General features: G+C 33.9%; 2 protein-coding genes and 1 pseudogene across 3 annotated transcripts; 2 read left to right on the top strand and 1 right to left on the bottom strand.

Moving 5' to 3' along the window:
- Positions 1-503: 503 nt before the first annotated feature.
- LOC141707474 (selT-like protein) lies at positions 504-4,366 on the top strand. Its single transcript, XM_074510657.1, has 4 exons — positions 504-814; positions 909-985; positions 3,107-3,425; positions 3,949-4,366. Exons 1-4 carry the CDS (start codon positions 641-643, stop codon positions 4,066-4,068), a joined length of 690 nt encoding a protein of 229 aa, XP_074366758.1. The 5' UTR covers positions 504-640; the 3' UTR covers positions 4,069-4,366.
- A 155-nt stretch (positions 4,367-4,521) lies between these two features.
- Positions 4,522-8,775, bottom strand: LOC141705967 (lysine-specific demethylase JMJ13-like). 2 transcript variants are annotated; one of them, XM_074508823.1, is made up of 10 exons: positions 8,436-8,774; positions 8,060-8,216; positions 7,583-7,802; positions 7,376-7,429; positions 7,197-7,276; positions 6,827-7,104; positions 6,290-6,679; positions 5,982-6,190; positions 5,273-5,392; positions 4,522-5,062 (listed from the first exon to the last, which is right to left on the bottom strand). In XM_074508823.1, exons 1-10 carry the CDS (start codon positions 8,701-8,703, stop codon positions 4,847-4,849), a joined length of 1,992 nt encoding a protein of 663 aa, XP_074364924.1. In that variant the 5' UTR covers positions 8,704-8,774; the 3' UTR covers positions 4,522-4,846. The 2 variants fall into 2 exon arrangements, 1 of the variants encoding a protein (XP_074364924.1); XR_012568550.1 differs by having other exon boundaries at positions 4,926-5,062; positions 5,273-5,408; positions 8,436-8,775.
- A 3,475-nt stretch (positions 8,776-12,250) lies between these two features.
- LOC141707475 (acyl-coenzyme A oxidase 4, peroxisomal-like) lies at positions 12,251-18,052 on the top strand (annotated as a pseudogene).
- The last annotated feature ends 576 nt before the right edge of the window (positions 18,053-18,628 follow it).

Here is an 18,628-nt window from a genome sequence, read left to right on the forward strand (position 1 = left end):
CCCCAACTATCTACATGCCGGATACCAGTTATAGACATGCCAAAAGTGTAAACCCATGAAAGAGGAACAAACTTTGGTTGTGAAAGGTGAGCTCTTGCAATAATCACCATCGTCCCAGATTCGATGCAGACTTTACAGATCACCAAAAATATCAATAAATTCGTTCTCAACAGATCCAACACCAGATAAATCCAAGCATGACTAAACAAAAACATAACAAACACTTCAAAAGGAGAGACAAAACACGCACTCCAAGAGGAGAGACACACAAACACCCAAAAAATTTGGGTATTATTAAATGAAAATTAACGAGAATAAAAGAGAATGAAGGGGTTGGGGCTTTTAACCGGAGAAAACTGATTTATTTGAAAATGGACAAAATCTAGGAGAGGGGGCCTTGCAAAATTCTTTTTTTTTAATAATATGCGATTTTAGCATAGCCGTGCAAAATTCTTTTGTTATGCTAAAAAAAATGAAAAGTAAGGCGTCAGATTGAACAAGCAACTGTAGCATGTACGTCTAGTTTGGTTAGATCTAGTTGATATTAGCTCACCATAAACTTACGTGTATCTATTAATCTCATTCTCTCACTCTGGAAATACACAGTAAAAACAGCCACAACACAAAACCTAGGTTTGCAATGGATCGAGTGCAGCTTCTGCTAGTAGGTTTACCCCTCTTCCTCTTCTGCTCAGACATCGTCAATCTTTTTACTCCTCCCCCACCCAAACCCCCCCAACCCCACCACCACCACCACCACAAAATCCAATCTTCATCGCCGGTCATTCAAGAAACTCTTCAGTTTCCTACCCAGGTTCATATTTTATGTTAATTGTTGGATTTTTGATATACCCTTTTGAATTCTTGATGAATCTTGCTGACCCTTTTTGTGATTTGTGTGATTTCAGAAAGTTAGTGGTGGTATTGGAGGAATTGGTATTGGCCATACAGTCAACATTGAATTTTGCTCTTCTTGTTCTTACAAGTATGTTTCGTCCCCTTTACTTTTTTATGTTAATATGTATAGGCGCATGTTTAGTTTATGTACGAATCAGGTGAATTGGATTTGTGTTTTTAGGGAATTTTGTTTCTGTTTTAGTGAATGTTGGTTTATGTAGTATGTAGTCGGTATGCATGCGTGTTTGGAGTTAATTGGGGATTGTATTTACTGTTTGTATTAAAGGAGTAAGGAAAACCAACTGTAAAAGGTTGATTAAGCACTCTTCAAATAGAGGCACATCAGCAAGATATAACTTTTATCCTAAACTTAAGAGAAAATTTATGTAAGCTCTCAGATACATAGAGCAGTGGAACATCCATCATCGAACTATTCAGCAATTAATCGATATTTGACCTTAAAGCCAGTATGAGGAATCACGTATATTCAAATAAGGGATTGATAGATATTAGGTGATCCAAGGTAGATATGAGCACAAGGACTTCAAAACAAAAACTATTCAATAAACTACAAAACATAGAAGCATAGAACTAAATTATGTCTTAGATCTGTAAACTCATTCTTAACAAAAAAATCTGCAGCTAATTATGTTACCAAACTCAATGCCGTGTTCAACACTAAACGGGAACCTTGACCTGAACAGTCAGATCTCAAGGTATGGGATCATGAATTTAGAGGAAAGATAACGATCTAAGCTTTATTTGGGTTTGATTCTTTAGGGAGAAGGCCTTCGAGTCTCTTCCAGAACTACTAGTTTAGACACATTCACTGAATTGGGTGCACCCTTTTGTAGTTTATGTGATAGTCATGTTTTATGCTGAATTAACAACTCTTCTAAAATCCTTAAGTTGCTTAATTTGAATTTTTGGGGTGGAAAGGTTTTAACTTGAAAGGCAAGACCCCTAGATGGAGGACAAGGGTTAAAACAAGTTAAAAAGGATAGATATTTGTGGATTAACCGCAGAAAATTCACACCTAAGGTGATCCAACCGAAGAAAAATCACTACTCCTAGGATTTCTCAAACGCTGAAGAAGAGAGGTTTGTTAGGATCGCAACCCAAAACTAGAGAGAAACAATTCTCAATTTAATAATCAATCAATTCTACTCATGAAGATTACTCTCAATTTAATAATCATTTAATTCTACTCATGAAGATTACACGAGATTATATAAAAATCCTAAAACTTGACCATCAAGTAAAATCTTCCTAATAAAGAAACAAATCATTTTCTTATTCTCTACCATAATACAGAATATTCCTACTAATATTTATATATATATCAAACTATATATATATATTAAATTACAATTAAACATATTATTAACTAATAATATAAAATAAATACAAATCAATATTCTAATCTTTCGTTCTGCATCACCCTCCTCTACCTAACTTTAAATAACATGTCAAGTTACCCAATTCTTAAAGTGTTAGTAGAAACTAAAAAAGGATTGTGACTAATGATACAATGTTAAGTTAAATAGTTTCTAAAGGTAAATGTTTGATTGGATGAAATATCATTATCAATTTATGTTTTATTCCAAGTGCTAGTGTGCTACTAAAGACACGATTATTGATCTTCATATTGAGAGATGATGCATGATTAATTGATTATTTCTTAGATATTGGCTTGATATGTCTATAAGATTAGGGGGTTAGTGACGAAGTTTTACTTAACAACTTATTTTATTTCCTTTAAATGAGTCCATAAGTGTGATGTACATGTCTCCTTATTCTTGTGAAAAATATAAGGTTCTGAAACAGGTAAGTACTCTGGTATTGTCTAAATTATTGTGCTCTCTGTAATTTCAAATCTATTTTTATAAGTTTTTGCTGATTCGGGAAGATGGAAATTTCTGTAGAAAATTATATGTAGAAAATATATTATATAGCTACGGCAAGTGGAAATAGGCTTTAGTGTTTCTTTCGCATCTCCTTAGTTTTCTTTTTTACTCTGTGTTGCTGACAGCCTATCACGAAACTTTTTGTTAATAAGTTTTTGTAGACATGGTTATTTTTTGCCTATTTGGGATAAGGCGTTTGGGAAAGGAAAGTTGAAACTGTATTCGACCACAAGTTTTTACTTTTGAGTTTCTACATTAGAAAGTGTTAAAATGTTGTTGATGCATCTTGTTGTTCATGACAGAGGGAATGCAGTGACAATGAAGAATATGTTGGAATCTTCATTTCCTGGGATTGATGTTGTTCTTGCAAACTACCCCCCTCCACTCCCGAAACGCCTGTTGAGCAAAATGGTACCTGCAGTACAGTTTGGTATGATTGGTCTAGTCATGGGTGGGGAACAAATATTCCCAAGACTAGGATTTGCAGCACCCCCTCAGTGGTACTACTCCTTGCGTGCAAATAGATTTGGAACAATCTCTAGCACATGGCTCCTTGGAAATTTTCTTCAATCTTTTCTACAAAATACTGGTGCTTTTGAAGTCTCTATCAATGGCGAACAGGTGCAGTACTCTTCTCAAGTTATGGTTCATTTTGAGAGAACACAATTATAAAAACAAGATCTAAGCCTGCCTTTTTTTTATTAGTTTATTTTTTTTTCTTTTGTGTCGATTTCGTCTGCTCATAAATTATGGCACATCCTTTTAATTAAATTTGAAAGCTAGGGACATTATATAGACTTTTGCATCTTATATTCTTCTCTTCTTCCATTAACATATAACTTTGATCCGTGCTCTCGCCTGTAGTGTACTATTCTAGCCCGTCTGTTTTCCTTGAGAGGATTAGTTTTAGTTTATATTGGTTTATGAATTCAGTATTTCATAAGGATCTGTTAACCTAGACATATGTAAAGTTTTTATAAAAAATTGCACCCAACTTTAGGAAAAAAATAAAAAATACAAAGTATCATGGGTCCAAAAGTTTAAATTTACTATTCTTGCTCTTTATTGACTGTATCGACTTGTGCGAACTCCCCTTCCATACTCAACTGCTTTGTTTTGTCTTTTATTGCACCATAAAATGTAGGTTTTCTCCAAGCTGAGGGAGCATAGATTTCCAGGTGAGATTGAATTGAAGGATTTTGTAAGCAAGAAGATTGGTGCTTCAAGGGTTGTAGATGGCCTTGGTGGAGCTATGTGGTCATAGTGTTGCTCATGAAGGATCCTCAAATGCAGCATAAGACTTAATTTTGGATAGGATGATTTGTACTAAACTTGATTACTGTCTACTACATTGTAAGGTTCTGCTACAATAAGATACACATTTTGGCCCTGGCCCTGAGTGAAAGGTCAAAGTATACAACTTTGAGACCCTCTAGTTTTCTTGGTAGGAAATATTTGTGTTGGCTTAGTTTTGTTGTTCTCTTAATAGATCATTCCAGTTGACTGACGGGTGTATAAGGATTTTATTTTATAATGAGCAGAACATGCAGTTTTATATTTTACCAGTGTGAATCAACCTTAATTTTTGGGAATATAACAGGGAAGCTAATAAGTAGCATCTCCTTACTGCATGGCGTATCCCTCCGGGCTCTCATTCAACCTTAGTGATTGTCTAAAACTTTTTACTTCTCAAAAATATATTGTGAAATGCCAAGTAATGTGTTATGATGCTTGAATTCACTATATCAGTATATATCTTAGTTTCTGATAACAAGATGATGGTCTACTATTATTAAAATCTTTACATAATTATCCATAAAATTCCTATTGGAAGTCGATCATAAAAATAAATTAAGATGAGGCAAATCACATACTGCAATCTGCACTGCTAAAGAACTGATTGTAAAGTGTTGGATATGTGGTCACTACATTATGGATGTTGGACACAATTGAGCATCTGTGCTGCTTCAACTGTAATGGATGAATGCTTAAGCTCCAAGGTGCTAAGTTCAGGTTCCATTGCACCTCTGGTGTCAAGTTCTCTACAATCCCCGTTTATCTGACACATTAAGGCGATTGGATGACATCTTCTTGTCAGCTTTATAGAACGGAGATTTCTGCGATCCTCTTCCCACATCAAATTGTACATTGTCTTTCCCTTTAGATTTCTGCAGCTGTCTGGGCCTCTTTTTCCCCTCAATTACAACTTGTCTAGCATGTTCTTCTACAAATTCAACTCTGTTTGGCCTTGCATGAATCTGAAAAAGAAGCGGTTACAATCTTATGGATACACTAGTTAATTGAACTCATGTAAATTCCCTTCTGAAAGTTTCCGGCAACATTGAAACCATAAAATTAAAGAATAATAGGACTTGATACTTAACATTAGAAAGAAGCTGAAGTAATTTCTTAATTTCAAAACCCATTGCAGACCTGTAACATTACCTACCTTTTATAATAAACCATACCTTTTCTGGGAATTTTACAGCAGCAGTATTCTTGCCAAATAACTTTTTTGGCTTTGCAGAAGAATTTTGTTTGACCCCAGATGTCTTGTCATCACCTATATGTTCTTCAACTGGCCTGATCTGAGAAGCATGAAAACTGAAGACGGTGAATTACAAGATGCTAAACACAATATATTGAAGTTTCACACAATTGCATTCTGAACGACAACCTTACAACCCTTACAAACTTTCAGGTGATTGTGAAACCACAACCGATCAAGTGCAGAAGCAAGCTCAGTGCTAGAAATATATTAAACAGTAAAATGCAATATGAAACCAAAATCCAGTTGCTATCCAGTAATAATAATAAATAATCATAACAATCAAACCGCATACAAGTATCACACCAATTTTTCTGAGAACTTTCGAGTTGCAACATTCTCTGCAATATTATTTTTGGACTCGGTGCAAGATTTGTGTTAAGGCCTTGATGTGTTCATGCCTAGATCACCTCTTATCATCAGTTTTCGTAACCCCTCTAGGCCAAGAAGAGATTGGGCTAATATTTTGAATTATATGTATAAGACCTAAACAACATTTGGTCCTTAGCAAGCACCTCATGTGAGTTATCAAGCTGTAACTGTTATGTAATTTCAAATAAAAAAATTTCAAAACTATATCATATGGCTTCCTTTGCAGCACATACAAATCATTTTTTAACAGAGTATACCTCACAATAGGGAATGTACTCGTCTTGGACACCACCAGGGCTCATCTTCGGTATCAACAAGTCAATGTGCTGTTTACTCTTTTGCTTGACCTCCTGTAGTATTTCTTCATCCTGCTCAAACTTTTTTGCCACAGCTTCCATATCCAATATCTCTTTACTTAATTTAAGAACACGATTCCTCTGACATTCACATTTGAATGCCTCAACATCTGTGACATAAACCAAAATTAACAAAGGTTGATACAATTAAAAGGGCCTTTACAATTTATATACAAAGAAATAATGCAGAATTTATGTATACTCAATACCATGGAAAAGGCATATGGGATCGTTATGACAACTGCACTTTATTCGTGACACATAACAATCTCGTTTGCAGATACTGCAAATTTTGGTTCCTTCTGATTTGAAAGAAAAGCTGAGGGATGGCTGCAATTTTATTAAGCACCACCTCGCGCAATGATGCGACCTTATTAAACATGCAAAAGAAATCTTGATACAACGAATAGAAACTAAATCTTCAGAGGATATGTCTTCATCACTCGAATGTTTTGAAAGAAGCATTGCTTCTTTGCAGAGAAGTTCTTCAAAATGAACAACAGGCATTCTTCTTAGAAATGCATAACGTTGGCTAGCAGCAGCTCCAAATGGAAACCAGTCGCCAATAGCAAAGTTTACTGCCTCGGCACAGTTAAAGCCTAAGATTGCGCATAAAAGAAAACTCTTTATAGATATATATACAAAATGTCAGAGTAATGCTTTTGCTGTATACTCTCGGTAAACAATGACTACTGATGGAAGAAGAAAAAATGGAGCAAGAGATCCTCGAATGTTAAGAATCAAACCTTGACTGAATCCTGCATGATATGCTTTGGGGAAGGTGATAACAAACTCCCCTGGCATTTGCACAGCTTTATAAACCGGAACATTATGCTTTTGCAAGATCTTTGGAGAAAACATAGTTGTTTTTTGCACAAGCAAGTCAAAAGCTCCATCCTCCCCATTAATTGATAGAATTTCTTGGTTATATATGTACTTCTGGACAACCTTTTCAAAGTCGACAGCTGCATGACCAGGAACTCCATACCAAGTTTTTGGTGCTCCACAATGGTGATAATTGATGCTAAAACACAGAAAAAATAAATACTCACACATATAACAATGATTGAAGTCTTCATTGCAATATAGATGCTAAAATGTGGACAGAACAGAGACCTGTATAAATATTGATCTTCCACATGCCATGCGAACATACTAAACAGCATTCCAATATAGAGCATGGGTTCTGACACCCCCTGGAAGAATAAATTTGACAAAAAAGACAGAGTTGGAAGTGTTTTAGACTTTTAGTAATTTAGAATTGTAAAGTAGCAAAGTTCTAGTTCGTATCATACCGGAATTTCATGTTTCAGCAAACGCAATGGGGATCTTGGCAGGCGCGGAAGTGTCTGGAAATATAAACTTAGATACTTATTTTGGCAGTTGTGGAAGTTGAAATAAATTATTTGGAAGGACGATAGAAGCCAAAATTTTGGGAAAATTTGGAAAGCTAAGAAAGATAGGCAGATGCATCTAGAGAAAAGAACAAGACAAAACCTAACCTTCAAGTTCCATTTACTTCTTCCTAGTTGATCACTGGAATCATTTGAGAAAGCACTACCCTCAATGTTAATTCCATACTCAACTGTTCTCTTCTTGGCACATCCCATCTCATGCCAAAATTCCTTTTCCACGAAATCTGGAGGAAGGCTTCCTGATATACTATATCTGCTAGCCATTGCCTTGTGTGCAAGGCTCTCAAAATCATGAATGGTATAGTTTCTGAAACATATATTTGTCAAATAGTCATGCCTGTGAAATTGCTTGAAGTTCCAAGAAGATTCATTTAATTTCAGTGCTAACCATTATGCTTTAAGACAACAAATTTACGGCTTAAAATAAAAAAAACTAAAATATTATCTTTATACTTTTAGTTTGTAATGCTTTTCCTTAACAAACAGTAAACAGTATGTATCACTTTTTATACAGAACAAAAGAGAAACAATGTACTGTAGACCATGTAGTGCTGTAAAGCTTACCTTTTCCTGGTGAAGAAGGTGACCCTGTCCTTCATATTCCATTTAGCTAACCGAAGTGGCTGGACTTTAGTTGTAAACTTAAAGCCTCGGTTCTCTTTCATCAGCACCGTACCAGCTGGAGTTGAAGAACTCAAAGGAGATGCGATCTTGCAGATTCCTGTTAAAATACTATTAATCTTTGATGCAAAGGAGATGCAATCTTGCAAGTTCCATTTAAAATTTATTAATCTTCAATGCCATTAGAATGTTATTTTTTTTTCACAAAAACATAGCATAAGATAAGACACTACACACTGTTCTCAATCTCCGCTCTCCAATTATCACAGTATAATGCAAATCACAACAAATTAGATACAGAACTTTCAAATCATGATACCGTATTTTGAAGCTTCTGGAGCAACTTTTTGCAGATATACCAAAGGGTCCTCAAATTCTTCTTGCGAAGGGTAATACACTGGACACCCAATTAATTCACTATTCCATCCTGAATCATCTAACTGTTTATTGGCACTAAGCTTTTTTGATGAACATTTTGAACCTGAAGTGCCACTGGATCGATTCGATGAACTTGCATCGATTTTCGATATTGGTTGACGTGGTACAATGTACTTTGAGTCTCTTATATTTTTGCTACACTTTGGCATGATCAGAATATTTGGATACTCTGCAAATTTAGAATGTTTGAATATATCTTTGCTTTTGCTCTTATATCTGAAGAAACAAATACATCCACCTGCAGAAAATGAAGATTATTATATCATTGAAAATCATTTAAATGACATTTATAGTCTAAGATTACCAGATTAGCATAAGCCGAGGAACAATCAGGCAAATACTTCTGGTCACAAGGATACTTTCGAGGTTTCAGAGCATCTAAATTAGTGTTCACTAATTTAATCACCTGTTTATGGAAAGATTTGAAATAACAACCTTTTTCCACTGATGTTATCTTGAGGTATGCGCCTAAATCATAAGCACTAGGAAGTACTAATTCACTTAATTTGACGCATACATCAAACAGGAGACAGCGAAAATGAGGATTCAATTTCTTAAATTGTACTATAGAATTGCAGTAGTATACAATATGTCAGAAAAATATCCAAGAACTTACAATTCTCGAAAAGTACTGAGATAGAATGATGCAAACAATGAAATTATGAAAGGTCAAATTTTACTAGAACCCAACAAACCAGCATGATTTATTATATGAATGTACAAATTTCACTAAATACGGATGCAAGATTCCTCACGAAATTCATACTCAAAACACAGTCTATAATATAATTGAGTAAAAAAAATTCACCAAGAAAAGTGAAACAGGATCCATGCACTTCCTAGTCTAAATGGTTTACTTGAATAATGAGAGTTCAATCCCATTAATGAGAATGAGATTCTAAGACATCGTTATTTTGAAATAATGCAAATGCATTTGAACACAAACCAATAGAGATGAAGATTCAGGGCAAGGTGCTTTTGATCACAACACATACATAATGTAAAAAAACTAAAACATAATCTCTCTATAAACAAGTTAAGTGTGCTAAGTGAGAATCATCAACATTACATTAAAAATCAACCTATTAACAGCATTCATAAATACTTATTCATGAAGAAGGAAGCATTACCAGAAGACGCTTTGGAGAAAATGGTTGGAAAAAAAGTTACCAGAATTTTTTTTGTAGTAAAACTGGTGTAACGTCTCTTTTTAACCATCCAAGTAACTAACAGTCGGTTACTTTAATTCATAAATTCTGTTGTAGTTTACCTGATATTAAAACTATTCCCTTACAAGACATTTTTATATTTATTAAATTGTCCCAATATTTTTAAACTACAAAATGTCCAAATAATGTACACTTAATTTTTGGTATTGGAAAAGTCATAAAAAAGTAAGTCAAAACTTAGGTTTTTTATAGTAAAATGCTTTATCCAAATAAAATATAATCTCAATAAATAAATAAAATTCAGAAATATGTATTGTATTTATTTATATAACCGTTCTTTACCTTTTTATGAGTGTAAAACGTATAGTTATAACTAATAACTAATATTAAATTTGAACAGTACCCTAAATTGTGTATTACAATCAAATTACATAAAATAATTTTAATAAAGATATGAAAAAGGAAAATTAAAATTTGCTTTCTTAATATATTATAATATATTTTATATCTGAATAAATATAAAATCTTGATGAATAAATAAAATTGAGAAACATATATTATATTTTATTTATATACATGGTTATTTATCAACTTATCCACTATATAATTAAAAAACTTTCAAATTCAAATTTATCATTCATAGACTAGGGTCTAAGATTGGCCCATTATAATATTGGAGGGTCTTAAATCCATCATTTTTTAAATTGATACAAGATAACAGCATATCAAATTTATAATCAAAAGTTAGCAATTTTATATTAGAAAAAGAGTATTGTTAGGTTCATCCAGTGTTCCAAAAATCGCTAATCGGACATAATCAGTGAAGGTAGATTAATTGATAAATCAGGGATTAATCGGAAGGATTAATCGGACCACTAATCGGAAGTACTTTAATATTTTTTAAAAAAATATAAATATAAATATGGTATACACAACTTATGCTAGTAATTTAATACAACATCAAATGGTTATATTACCAAGTCCCCAGGTTTACAAAAAGTGTCACTAACATTTACATAATTACATCCCAATTTATATATTAGAATTCAGAACTAGCATATCAGTCAGGCACTTGCCTTCCTCAAAAATCAACAGCCTATACTTACACATTGTGTGACTTAAATTTTTTTGTCCTATACAATATATTTAGAGCATTAACAAAAATGGTTATTTATAAGATCTGCTTAGACTTCAAAATATCACCAACAGTTCAAATTTGTGTCATAGAACGTAAAATCATCATCAATTTCTGGTTCTTCTTCTGAATCAAAATCATCTTCGTCAAGTTCTCTAATTGTCTCTTCGAATGTGTTTGTTAAACCTTCGGACTCATCTTCATCGCCACATTCCACAATCCACTCTTGAGCCATACGAGAATCATTTGCTAATAACGCATCACACTTGTTCTACAGTTTTTTATTCCTATTGATAAGTTTGGAATTAAACTGAACATAAATAAGGCTGCTTAATCTCTCTGAATCCAACCTGTTCCTCTTCTTTGTATGAATCTGACAATGGAAGATTAAAATTAGATAACTTGGAAAACTTAAATAAAAAAGTATCAACCTAATTCAAAAATTATCAAAAAAATAACCCCTTCAAAGGCACTCCAGTTTCTTTCGCAGCCGGAAGAACTTGTGGTTAAAGCAAGTATCTTCATTGCCATCCTTTGCAAATTTAGTGTCTAGGAACCATAATTAGACCACCACGCAACTGTTATATATTAAATAAAAATTCATTAAATTAAATAAATGTAAGCATGCGACCATGATACTTAATATCTTAACTACAAAATTGTTACCAGGGTTGAAATTGTCAACAGTGTTTAGCCTGCCTGAAACAACTAACTTTCTTGAAAAAATCCCTTCCATTGCTTTATACCTATGCAACTCGGTACTCGACATTCATATAACAAGTTAGAGGTGAAAGTAAATTAAACCAAGATTTCAAGAGTACAAACTACAGAATACCTTAATTTGAAGTATTGATCTTAATTCTTGTACATCAATAAAATGTTAGGTTTCCCTTTTATCTCTTTCCCGCTGAGATATTTGTGTGAAAAAGAACCCAAAATTGATATAAGTATGTACACTGTACATCACTTGACTTTTTGGCCGGACCCGATTTTTCCCGTACTTGACCCGATTTTCCCCGTATTTGACCGATGTTTGAGGAAAACGTATAAACTAACGATTCTCATGAAAAAGATCGCCTGCCGCATACCGATTAAGCGCCCGATAAATCGAAATCTACAACACTGGGTTCACCACAAATTTCACATGATTTTTTTTGATCGATAACACATACATATGATATGTTTTAATTTATGAGCATATAAGTGTTTTGTTTAAGAAAATTGCTATTTAATATATAACACATAGGCGGCTGAGTTTTTGTAAAAAAATTTGGGCAAGACATTTCTCTAAAAAAACGGCTATTAATCATGATAAGTTTGTTTTTATTCGGGTAATAAATTTGAAATTTAGATAGTTATATAGGGGTAAATTTTATACCTAGCCCTTGTATAAGTCACCTCTAGTCCTATATACTTGGTGTCCTCAATATAAATCACCATGCCTGCTCGATCTACCACCAAAACTCATGGTCTGTTTTCTGTTTCTTCATTTCAATTTCTTGTATTCGCATAATTATTATAATATATGTTCTTATTTCCGTTTAGTTTCTAATATTTTTATCTAAAATTTCTGTTTCTTACGATGGATAAATTGTTCCACTGTAGTTAAGAGACCAGAGAATATAAATAATGTTCTTGTCCAACTGAGATGATCGTGTTCTTAAATTTACTTATGTTAGACAATAATTGTGATTTCGACGTCAACAAATATTACAGAACACATCATAGATGAACATAAATGATAGGTCACTTGAGAGTTCCTCGAGCCAATTCCTAAACTCTGATACATAAAATGTAAAATACTGGTAGTACAATTCACTATTGGGAATAAAATTGTTTAAAATAATGTTAATCTAAATTGATAAGTATTTTGTTTTGTTAAGCTCATCACTTGTACTTTTAGTGGAATCCAGGGAGTGATCTTGTTATTAATCTGGTTAAGTACTTATGATGTCTACTTTGCTAGGCGATTGTAGGAGTCTATAGTTGTACGATTTTTAAATTTTACTGATTGCAACAAGTAAATCGAGTTACAAGTAGTTAGCAAGAGAGGTAGGATGATAAGTATCTGAATGTTAGTAGCTAGTTGGTTATGATATCTTTTACGTATTACAAAGAGAATTGTAATGTATGTTTTCTACATAATTAATGATCTTGCTTTGTGGGTGTTTTTATGTAACCATGATTAAACTTGTACTACTCCAATTCGATTTTACTTATTGTCAGTTATTGCATCTTCTAAATTCACGCAGATGATCAGTCCAAGGATGCGAAGATTTTCTATTTCAAATTGCCGGCTTTGAACATTTCTATTGCATTTCCCCAAGCCACTCCAGCATCCATCTTTCCTCCTTCCGGTATCATTGTAAATGTTGACACTACTTCTCATTAAGCAAAGGAATACTTGAAAGTCGGTTTTTACAGTAGGGATTTGATAAATCGTCTTTTATATGACTGTGGACTAACAGTAGGTTCTATTCATGTTCTGTCTGTCATGACTCATCAATTGTCTTTGCACCTGAACAATTGCAGTTTCTGACTACTACCACTTTGATGATCTATTGACTCCGGAGGAGCAAGCTCTAAGAAGAAAAGTCAGAACGTTCATGGAGAAAGAAGTTGCTCCTATAATGACCAAGGTATGTTTCTTATTTTTTGCTTTTATCATATTGAGCTCGACAAGTGACAAGAAGATTTTTTTGGAGTAATATTAGGTTTTTTTTATCTGTTTTTATGATTTAATAATATAAGCAGAAGCTTAAGTTCAGAAATGTCAAAATATCTCTTTGATGCATTTTAAATGTTAACCATTAATAATTATTTTGGCCGTGTATTTGTTTGCTGCAAAGTGATACCATTAATGAGTTGTTATCACAGTACCGGGAGAAGGCAGAATTCCCATTTGAAGTTGTTCCAAAGTTCGGTGCACTCTGCATTGCTGGAAGCACGATTTAGGTGATTATTTTTTTTGTGATTCTGTTTCTAGTGGTGTGTAATAGTGAAGTGGTGTTCAATCCATTACGTTCTGGATTTCAGGGGTATGGCTGTCCTGGTCTTTCTGTTACTGGAAGTGCTATAGCATGTGCAGAAGTGGCTAGAGTTGACGCAAGTTGCTCAACTTTCATTACAGTGGACTCTTGTTTGGCAATGCTAACTATTGGTATGACTAATTACACATTATTTCATATTAATGGGTTCGAAGGTATCATACAGGTAATGAAAAATATAAATTTCATATTATAGGAATGTGTGGGTCAGAAGCACAAAAGGAGAAATATTTACCATCATTAGCAAGACTAGACACCATAGGTTGTTGGGTAAGAGACTGCGTTCTGAATTGTCTTCATCCGAAATTAAGTTATTGCGATATGTACACACACATGGTGGCACATACATATTTATGCTATGTAAATGCACACTTTCTGCAGCCAGATTACTTTTTCTGCTTCCTTTCGTATTAGGCTTTGACTGAACCAGACTATGGGAGCGATGCAAGTTCCTTAAAAACAACAGCAACAAAGGTATATGATCATTCAATTTTCACACGTCATAATGGGTCCTTTGTTTGTATAAAACATCAGATTATGTCTTATTATTATCTGAATTCCTGATGTGGCCATTTATGATTAGGTTGCAGGAGGTTGGATCCTGGAAGGTCAAAAGCGATGGATAGGAAATAGCACCTTTGCAGATGTTTTAGTCATTTTTGCCAGGAACACGTCAACAAACCAGTTAAATACGCAAGTATCTAGCCTCACAAATGTGTTGGTAACAACCCAGATAGATGCTCCATTAATCAAGTATACAGACTATAATTTAGTAAAATAAACTAATAGAAGCATACAAAATTCTAATGTGCAGCTAGGAACTCCTACAGTAAAAAAAAAAATATGTGGAGCTATTATGTCTTGAAGCACAGCATACACCCCTTTACTCAGCAGAGGGTATTTCATTTCCATAAAATGGATATCTGCAACAGTACCAGGGACATGATGAACTTGTAGCAAATTGAAGCATTAGTACATTGAAGGTTTCTAAGGGTAGGGTCCCTGGTAATAGGCAACAAAACCTTCACTGTTCTTATGCGCATCTAGTAAGTCTTGCACTCCTGCATATACTTCATATATGATGTCAAAATATAATTACTTTCTCTTTACAGATTTTTAGTTATGAAGGATGCACCTGGACTACAAGCTACAAAAATGGAGAACAAAATTGGCCTGCGAATTGTTCAAAACGGAGATATACTTCTAAAGAAAGTTTTTGTCCCTGATGCGGACAGATTAACAGGTGTCAATTCATTTCAGGATACAAACAAGGTATAACGAAAATTTTAATTGCAAGTTTTCCTGTTCAGGCAGATAAGTTTCTAGTTGACAGTGTTCTATGTCTATTAGCTAAAATAGGATTAATTTTCAAAGTTTTTCTGTGCTTATTCACTTTAATTTTCACCTTGGAGAAGCTATGAAAACATTGTGTCCAGTTTTAACGATTGAAAAGTATCTTTGTTTAATATATATTCTATAGGAGCCTAGCAAGGTAATTTTTACTTTACCTAATATCAGATCAAAGGAAGCTACTTCCAGTTCAATCATTTCCCTTCTCTTTGCCCATATCATATTACTCCGTGTCACGCTGAAGTATGCAATACCTAAAATTGTTTCCTTAATTCAACTCTTGTTTTCATTTCCCTAGGCTACAACTTCGTAAATTCTACTGAGTGCCTTCTTCTAACATTTAGCCTCTGTTTGGTCAACTATTTTAGCCATTGCCTTGCTCTGCAATCTTAAGTCACTATTAGGAAAAATTATCAAATCACTAAGTTTTGCGTCCCCGTGATGGGCCACATTATCCCTGCTCTATATCTCCTAGCGTCCATAAAAAACTACTGTGTAAACACAAGTAAAACTGATATGGCTTAATAATTCAGCAAATACATAAAACTGGAATCTGGTTATATGAAATAATTGTTTACATCTGGAATCTGGATTTTGTTCATGAAAGATTCTAAATTACCACAAGCAGTAGTGTTTCTTCGGAGCAGAACTCTAAATCTCTGTGACTTTGTTTTCTGCATATTTTGTACGCATCTAATAGCACCATAACTTGGTCACAGGTGCTTGCTTTTTCACGAGTAATGGCTTCCTGGCAACCTATTGGAATGTCAATGGGTGTCTATGATATGTGCCATAGGTATTGTACCTACTCTATGCTTGATAATATGAAATATGTATGTTGGTAACATTTTGCGGTACCCTCTTCCCTCAGATTCTCTACTTTTGTCCCTATAGCATATCGGTATGAAATGGGTATATGATTTGAATGTGATTTTTAATATTGTTACCAGACACTTCACCTTACAGGCTACCGCAATCTAGTTTTTTTTTAAAGAAAAATGCAAGGCCCCTTCAGAACTTGTTAAATAGGGAGAGGTCCATTTATGGCACTTTTTTCAGTTCTCCTTGATTTCGTGCTGTTAAACATCTATTGAACATCTTAATATCTATTGATTTCGTGCTTGTCTTGTAGAATTAAACATCTATTGAAGTAGACACTGTTTAAAATGTACAATATCTTAATATTACTTATCAATATAAGTGCAAAGCTTCATGCAGAGTCCCCCCCACCTTTGCACAATTCTTAATCCATACCAATTCCCTACATTGTCCCTGATTCCATTTTATATCCAAGATTTTCAATATTTTCAAAATTTCAGAATTTGATGGTTGGATCCGTACCCTTGTCCAACCTCCACACCCAAATCCTGGGTAGCATAGCTGCTACCTGCAAGAACTAAATTTATTTATTGGGCAATAAGTATCAAGGATAACCTGTTTCTCTAGCAGCATAGTGTCCAGTTTCCTGTTCTTAAAGGTCTACTCCAGTACATAAATTAGAGACATGACAAAGAGGTGTATCTATACCAGATGAACATAAAATTTTCAAAATCACTGCATTTTCTGAGATTCCAACCCTTGCAGTTTTACTTGTTCTGCTCAGTGAAAAGAAAAGGAACAAACGAACTGCAGAAACTAGAATATTTGCTAATTTTAGAATCAGACTTATGAAAGTCAAAATAGGTTCGATTCGAGTTAATTTTATTGTAATTTATGTTTGGTAGGTGTTAGAGTGTAAATTAGATATTGGCTAAGTGTGTACTACCGAATGCATGTATTTTATATACATATTTGTTTAATATTCATGTTGGGTAATGTTCAAGCAATGATTATTATGGGGTTGGCGCCTTTGCAAGTTATACGAGGCAGATAAAATGACTGCTGGTTTAGGAAAGGTAACTTTTTCTACTTTCCGATGTATCGCTAGTAAACAAAATCGATCTGTTGCAATTGATGACGAATTTGTACTACGTTGTGTAGTCATGGATCACCTTGAAGGCAAGGGAGGTGGTTTCTCTTGGAAGGGAGTTACTTGGCGGGAATGGAATATTGGCCGACTTTTTAGTTGCAAAGGTTGATAACTTATCCTGATTTGAATTTTTGTTAGACCTGGATTTATGAATTAAATTAAATTTTCTCTTAGTACCTAATTTGTTATCAAGCGGAATGTTTAAAATACATAGGGTGCCTCTATAGTAGGGATGTCTTTATTTTGTATATAAAATATAACATCATAAACGACACTAACCCCCTTGGTATATTGTTTTCCAAAATTTCATGAATAACATTTTCTTTGAATCTCTTAAAGATTGTATGCATAATTTACCTATAAACTTGTACTAGTCTAACAGGCAGGGTACCACATTCTTCTTTGAACCTTCCTTCTGGATTCACGCATCTCATCTAAAACTTTTTTGTGCTTCAGGCATTCTGTGATATGGAACCTGTCTATACATACAAAGGCACATATGATATCAACTCATTGGTCACCGGAAGAGAAATTACTGGTATTGCTAGTTTCAAGTCAGCAGTATCACGTAGTCGCTTGTAGGAATGTATGCTCGAGGCTCGGAGAACTCCGTTATCAATTGCACCTGTGTGCTACAATCTGTTATTAGGAATAAATGCAGTCTTCTTGAATCAAAAAATGTACTATTATAACTCTCTCGATCAGAAACTATAGTATTTCCGAATTTGTATCAACTTTGTTGGATGCTCGTCTCGGTTACTTATTCTCAACTCTCTCGATCATGAATAACTTTCAGTCGCTTGTTCTCAACTCTGGATAATGAATAACTAATAAGAATCACTTCTAATGTGTATCAACAATAGTAAAGTTTTGTCTTTAATTTACATGACAGTTCTTGTTGTAAAATAACAAAAGTTAACTTACATGAGGAACAAGGCTTACATGAGGAAGAAGAGGGAGCGCTAATTTAGGATGAAGTCAACTGACAATTTTAGTAACTTTTTTTTGCGACTCATCTATGATTTACAAGCTCAATCATATACAGATTACTCTCTCACAATATTCATATTATAGAAGAGTATTCAGTTGAGGAATTGTTTCATTGTAAAATAAGTTCAACTTGATTGGAATACAAGACGAGGAATTGTTTCATCGTTAAATGAGTTCAACCTGACTGGAGTACGACGTATGGAGATGGTACCCAGGAGCAAGGTTGTTGCTTGAGATTTTAATTACATTTGTAAAGGTTTTTACAAAAAAATGTTTAATAAAAAAAATTCTCTGCCACGAATGAAGTGAAAATTTTACGTGTTCCAGCATTACACTTTGTACTTGCAATATATTGTGATAATTTTTAGTGTAGCGATGGGTGACTTAAATGTCCATATTAGGAAAGTAATGACT

Source organism: Apium graveolens, chromosome 2, assembly GCF_009905375.1.
Source record: "Apium graveolens cultivar Ventura chromosome 2, ASM990537v1, whole genome shotgun sequence".
Classification (NCBI taxonomy): Eukaryota; Viridiplantae; Streptophyta; class Magnoliopsida; order Apiales; family Apiaceae; genus Apium; species Apium graveolens.